We start from the raw sequence: 7,307 nt of genomic DNA, 5'->3' as shown, positions 1-7,307 counted from the left end.
AGGGGAAAAAATGCCACTGGAAGAATTAGTTTATAATTTACTTTAAAACGTTAATCCATACATGTCACCTCTATAAAGAATGGATTCAGTATAGATTTTATAATAATAAACACCACCCAACTAAAATGAGCATGAGATTCTAAAGAAAATTTAAATGGTTGAGTTTTTTACCTAGAAATTCCAGAAGCAGGGCAAATAGAAATATAATGATGAAAAAAAAATAATTTGCTAAAAAGTTTTAACATTTTATCTTGGTGATTCAAGGTGTAGAAGTGGAAGGACAGTTAGGCAAGAGAAGTAGAAAAGAGCAAAAAAACCGTTTGTGAGTTTTTCGGCTTTTCTTTGTTCTTTCATTTTTAAGGTTAACTAGCAAAGAATTGCTTTGACTTGAGGAAATTCTAGTCCTGGTGTTCCTTATGGTTCAGAGGTCCTAAGTAATTCTTTCATGAAACTTTTTTAGGGCATTTTGTCTGTGTTCGATGCAGAGAGAGGCAAAAGTTCACTCTTGTGCTTTGGAGAACTATTGAAGTAACAGACTAGGAATAGTTTCGGGAGGTTGGGAGAGAAATGAGAGTTGAGAGGAAAGGGAGAAAGGGGAGGGAAGAGATAAGAAAAGAGAGGGATGGGTGGGAAAAGGAGGGGCGAAGGAAGGATGGGCCAGAGAATCAGAGGACTGGGAAGATAAAGAATAATGGACAAAGAAAAAAAAAGGCATTGAAAAGGAATACCCGGAAACTAGAATGAATTATCTATGATCTGTTAAATACATATATATATATATATGTATTTATATATACATTCATTGCATATATACACATACATACATACATATACACACGAGTTTATTAGAGGATTTTTTTCTTGAAAAGAGTTGGGGAGGGGAAGATGATGATAGAGGTGTTTCAGAGGGCGGGGCAGGGAGGAGGCGGGGAGAACAAAGGTAAATTTGTGCCAGTTTCAACATTTTGCCCAAGGCTCCTCTGCCTAAATACAGACCTGTAATATATTCACCTCTATTAGCGCCGTTAAACTGTTTAAATATTTGGTGAATGAATTAGAATACCCCTCCCCCAAGTGTGGCTAAAAGTCATTTGGAGCCAGGTTGATTCACCTAATCCACTGACTTGTGATGATGAGGTGGAAGTCAGGACTGTGGAACCCACTTGAATTTCAGAACAAGTTGAGTCTTGAGACTTCCTTTGCTTTTGTCCAACTCAGTTCACCCTTCAGAGTCATTCAGCAGAAGCGGAAGCCCGTTGAAACTCCAGCATAAGTTCGGACTCAAGAAGGGAAAGATGCAACCTCAGCAGCTAAAGAATAAAGAAGAGGAGAAATCATGGACCATCATTCCAAGGTCAGAGAAAAGGTGCTCTTTCTTCTCGACCCGGAGCGGTGGCTCGGGATTCACAGAGACTACGGGACCAGAGAGAATGTGAGCGGTGGGGACGGGAAAAATGGAGAAATTGAGCAGGAGCTGCACTGCCCTCCTCCCGATTCTGAGAGAGAGCCAGTCCCGGAGAGCAGTTTAGAAGGCCCATTAGGAACAGAAGTCAGGAACTTGCCGCCCAAACCCCCCAAATCTGTGCTTGTGCGGGTTTTAGATTACCAAGTAAAGCAGGAGATTTGCCAAACCGCGTGGCTGAAAGGGAAAATGACTCTGAAAACAGAGGAGCGCTCCGTGACTTCTGTTAGTTTCTGGACCTACAAGCCATAGAGACAATTCCCTAAAACTACCTGAAAAAAGATAAGGGGGGAACTATGGAATCTACCGTATGTTTGGGTTTCAAAGAAAGTCATATTGTTTCAATATGTTTCAAAGAAAGTCATATTGTGCCTAAACCCTGGAAGGAGAGACTCCTAAAGTCGTTATTCCTTGAGGAAAAAGAAAACGGGGACTGTGTGGTGATGAAAATTTCCTAGAAAAAAGACTTTGTATTTTGGAAACCTAACACTCATCAGCTCCCAATTAACTGACCAAAAGGTTCGTTTTACAATGCTAAAACTACACAGCCGGAAGACGGAAGAGGTTATAGAAATCTTTATAATACTGTAATCAAAATGTTCTCTTCCTTTTGTGACTATGATATTTGATACTGTGACAACCTTGGGAAGTTAAAGTATTACTGAGGAAGGAATTAGCTTCCCTGTGCTTAGCGGTAAGTGGAAGTTCTGATTAAAAAAAAAAAAAGAAGAAAAGAAAAAACTTGTTACTCTTTCTAATTAAAAGCTTCCCACTGATCTCTTGCGCTCCTTTCTCTGCGAAATTAAATTAACGAAGAAATGACAAGGTTTTCCGTTGCTCATAACTGATGCAGTTCCATACAAAAACGAAAGACTTGCTTGAGAAAGTGCCAAAGAATTGAATGGAAGAGAGAGGACAAAGACAGAGCAGTAAGTATTATTCTTTCCTGTCACTCTCCAATTTCTGGGTACGCAAGTTTTCTGTTCCTTTGTCACTTCTGAGCGTCGTGGAAAAAAAAAAAAAAGGAAATCAAATGACAGCATTTTGGTAGAAGCAATCCCCTCCATGAGGGCTTCCCCAAAGAATTGTCAACGACTTTTTTTTTTTTTTTTAATGAGTACCTATTATGTGGCAGGTACTATAATAGGTCCTGGAGATTCAAAAACAAAAATAAAACGACTCCCTTAAAGAAGCTTATCTTCTCTCAGAGGAGAAAACATGTACACACAAAATTTTTAAAAGGTGATTTGAGGGGATTTAGCGGTGAGTAAATAGGGCATTTACAGCTGAGGGGTCCCACTTAGTCTAGTCATCTTTGGAGGAGGTGAAAGTAATCCTTCTAGAACACTCCCATCCAAAGATTTTTATATTGATGTTAAAACACAGTACAAATACACTTATAAAGGAAATGTAATGTGCAATTTAATAAAATGAGTGGCTTATGTAGCTATTTTTTAAAAATACAGTGAACAGCCAAAAGTGAATTGATGGTATTTTCTTTCCTTTGCTTGGTGTTGAAATGATTGAATTTCATTTAATAGCTTTTGTTTTTAGATATTGTGTTTATTTTAGTAGGTGATTAAATGTCCTATTTATTGACTATTATCATGAATATAATTAAATCTGGTTTTCTGAATACCTTAAGAATAACTAATCTTTTCTAGCTAAAAACTGATCTCAATTTAACCAGCATTTTTAAAGTGCCTTACTTGTGTAGACTTGTGTTTAAGTGCTGGAATAGATAAGGAATGTAAATGTTCTTATCCTTTCCAAAACCTCTCTTGATGTTCAAATGTTCTCATTTATAACTTAAGTAGGCTGAACTAGATATGTCAGACATAACATTTTGTGAGTTAAAATATTAAATAAACCAAATGTAATCTTAGTTTTAAAAAGAACTGATTTATATACTGCTTCAAAATTTACAAAGTATTTTACATGCCCCTATGAGATAGAGAGGTACTGTTATTTCTATTTTATAAAGATGAGGCACAGAAAGATTGTCATTTATTAATATTTACAATGCTTGTAATTATTAAATTTGGGCTATGAACCCTGATCTTCCTGACTCCAAACTAAGCATTATACATTATACTTTTATAGACCTTTGAGGCACTTCACTTCTGGAACCTCAGGTTCATTTGTAAAATAAATTGTTCAGATTAGATTTTCTTTGTCTTCCTTTTAGTTTTGAACTATAATCCTAAATAAGCAGTTGAGCAATGTTTTATTTTAAATTATTTATATGCATTTGATGTTCATGAACACGTAGAACTATTATTGACTGTAGAACTGGAGGAGGCCTTAAAAATCACCTAATCCAGGCCTCTTTAGTCTGGTAAGGCATGACTACAATCCTATGTTAAAGGTGAGGCAAGAGAGGCCCTGAGAGATTAAATGACGTAAAGTTATACAACTAATAAAGTGGCTATTTATGGAACCTATAGTACATTGTGTCTTTGTAGCCAGAGCCTAAACACAAACATGATTTAAGAATGATGGGGTGGTGATGTGATAGCATTAAGATTTAATGTACAGTGCTTAATTTTTAAGCTGAGTACCTGGTTTCAAATCACAATTCCACCATTTAGTGCCTTTGTGAGAATGATCTTGGGCAAATCATTTCCTTTCTCCAGTCCTCTTTCTTCATCTGTAAAATAGGGGAATTGGATGACTATAAGTTCCTTCCAGCTTGAAATCTATGATTCCAAGATAATATGCTATATAAATCTAAAATGACTAACAATTGGTAGTCTAACACACCTTTAGGTTTTTTATCCCAAGCTAATACAGTGAACAAGAAAACTGCCAACATTTTCTAGTACAAGTAGCTCAAAATAAGCTAATGAGTTAGCAGTCCTCTACTTAAACAGAAGTCAATCCCTTCCTTTTGCTAATGATGGACTTTCTATCACTTTGCTCCTTATGCACTTTCCAGGTTTTTCTACCACTAGACCTTCTATCTTTGTTTCCCTTCTCATCCATATCTCATTTTTATGTGTGGTCTTCCCTTTTTAGAGTTTAATATCCTTGATTGCCATCATTATAAATTTATCCTTGATTGCTTACTTTTGTATCCCAGGCACATAGCCCAGTTCCTGGCACATAATAAGTACTTAATAAATACTTTTTTATCCATTCATATATCAGAAGTCTAAAACCCTCAAATCCTCTAGAAACCAAAGGCTTTCATAGAGGTTTCATCCTCATTTCTTGAAAGGTTTTTGCATTGATTCTAAATGGTTCTCCCAAAGGATTTCTAAAGCCTGAAGAGATGATGAAGTTAAAACTATTTAAACAATCCCTAAATGTTTTAATTTTGAATATTGTAAAAATTGATATATCTAACCCAAACAAACCAAAGTTCTTTGAGGGGAGACTCTTAAATAAATTTTGATAATTTAAAGGAGTCTTCAGTCCAAAAAGTCTGAAAACTAATGTTCTGAATCGAACCCCAGATATATAGGTTTATAAAATAGGTATACAAATCAAACATTTACTTTTTGATAATGTATCATACTTTTGTTACCCCCACGTTCAATTGTGAGATCCTATATGAGGTCTCAAACCACCTAGCTCTAAATTATAGATATATAGATCAGTGGTGTAGAAATAGGCAGCATATTGACTTAGTAAGGCCTTCTAAATTCCCATTCTCAAGTGTTTCCAGTGCTATATCCAAAATGTGTACCTCAGTTATCTTTTCTGTTGAAGCCTCATATTGACTGTCTCTGGATCATTCTAAGGAATTTAGCTCTACTTTTCAGACTTTTCATTATGTGGGGGGAAAAAAATTATTTATTTCATTCTGCTTCTTTTCATCCAGCAAGTATCTATCTGACTAATCCATCTGGGCTTCTTAATTAGATCCAACTAGACCTTTTTATTCGTTTAAATATTTCCTTCACATGTGCACTTAAAAGACCTTCTACTATACAGTGTGCTGCAAGATAGACAAATAATTTAGTTAGATTTGATACTTTCACAAAACTAGACATTTTGGGAAAATCCTTTTGTTTCAGTAGGGTTCAGCCTATAACTGATGTGAGTGATGCAGACACCAAATAATGGTTGGGGTTTGGTCATGTGAAGAATTCCCAATAGCCATTTTTTTGGCAAAAGGTAGATTTATTTAAGGAAGAGATTACAGACAAAATGAAAGGATGCAATAGACAACTGAAGGATAAGTATGAAATAGATTGGGAGAGCATAGAAATAAAAGTTCCTCAGCACTCCATGAGGTTGGAGCAGACCCTTAGCTGGCAGGCTGATTAGTTAGTTGTAAGGGCTTAATTAGTTAGTTGTAAAGAGAAGTGAATTGAGAAGCATAGTGGAGTTAGAGGAGATACCACAGTGACAAGGGGAAAGGGGCAGAGTGCCAGTGACCCAAAGGAAGGCAGCAACCATAGGATGGCCCATAAGTAGATTTTATAGGAAAAAATTGAACTTCAGGTACATGCTGGGATTTCCGATAGGGGGAGGCATATTCAAGATCCCTAGAGAGGTTGGGTCTTAGGAGTCTGACATAGCTTGGATTTCTGTCTAGATAAACCTTCTCAAAGGGTGGGACCATGAGTGTAAATTATTCTCTATCAGAGCCTTCTCCCTGCCTGTCTCTGAGATCAATTCTTCAGTTTCTCTTTGACCAAAACACCATTCAGGACCTAGTTTCAGCCAGAGTGGGGAAATTTAAAAATGTCCTTTTGCCTTTCTTCTCCCTCCCCTACCAGTAATTCTGGTTGAATGGCAGATTTGGACTTCTGTCTTGGGTTTGGTGACTATTTGTCATGCCTATGGGTTATAGGACATGGAGACTTACACTCAACCTTTGTTGAGGTGATAAAAAGAGGTGATAAAAGAGTGATAAAAAAGGTGATAAAAGAGTTCAGATCTTTTATTGTGTCCTTCAATATATCCTGGTTAGCCCAGAGGCCTATCTCTCTGCTTGGTTCCAAGAGATCTTGCAGCTTTGTCATTTATCGCCTCCAGCTCTACTCTGACTCGTGGCTTCTCAATCTCCAAGTGAGGTGAGTAGGCTTCTGTATCTCCCAGAGTGCTCTGGGGGAACTTGCAAAAATACCTAATTTATAAGACTGTATACAAAGCTTTACTAGAGATGTTATTATTCTCCAATTTAACTATAACCATTTCTTAGGGAATCTTTACTGAAATCTTAGAGAATATTAACTTCCTAAGAACTATCACTTTTGTCCTTTTTCTTCAATGTCTTATACCTGGTAGGTACATTAATCATCTTTTGTTGCGTTAAAATCCATATAAATCTTGGGCTCAATACCTGCCAAACTTCAGAAACCAGTTTGCTTTTCTTGAGGCCTTTATAATTAAGGGATGAACCATATCTGGGCTTGATAGATTAGATCAATAGTGTAGACATGGGTAACACATTGACTTAGTAAACTATAAATTAACATGATTTGTATTATTTTATGTTAAATTTATATATTTTATAATTATATTTGTATTTTATATCTTTTATAATACCATAATTTTATTTTATTTTTATTTTGTAATTTTTTTTTTGTTGTTAAATATTTCACAGTTCATTTTTGGCCCCTTGTACCAGAAGTTTGACATCTTTAGACCTTTTTGTGGTCCAGTGTTTATTTGAACATTAGATGTGACAGAAATAATACTGTATTGTTGAATCTTATTCCTTTCTTTATCTTTTTATTGACTGACTGACTGTGTTGCCACATTCTCTGTAATATAATGAGGATACATACATACACATATGTATATATATATATAATATATGTATATGCATACATACACATACATAAAAAGATACCATACAGTTTAAAGTACTATACAAACTATAAAGTAT

General features: G+C 35.8%; 1 protein-coding gene across 1 annotated transcript; it reads left to right on the top strand.

Annotated features, from left to right (window-relative positions):
* Window positions 1-1,036: 1,036 nt before the first annotated feature.
* C4H6orf141 (chromosome 4 C6orf141 homolog) lies at window positions 1,037-2,228 on the top strand. The gene has a single exon (XM_031964735.1). It carries the CDS (start codon window positions 1,337-1,339, stop codon window positions 1,712-1,714), a length of 378 nt encoding a protein of 125 aa, XP_031820595.1. The 5' UTR covers window positions 1,037-1,336; the 3' UTR covers window positions 1,715-2,228.
* Window positions 2,229-7,307: the final 5,079 nt, after the last annotated feature.

This window comes from Sarcophilus harrisii, chromosome 4 (assembly GCF_902635505.1).
Source record: "Sarcophilus harrisii chromosome 4, mSarHar1.11, whole genome shotgun sequence".
NCBI lineage: Eukaryota > Metazoa > Chordata > Mammalia > Dasyuromorphia > Dasyuridae > Sarcophilus > Sarcophilus harrisii.
This window is presented reverse-complemented; position numbering and strand designations above follow the sequence as displayed.

Excerpts from the sequence above, each read along its gene's own strand:
- C4H6orf141 (XM_031964735.1), top strand. The coding sequence starts at position 1,337 with ATGGACCATCATTCCAAGGTCAGAGAAAAGGTGCTCTTTCTTCTCGAC.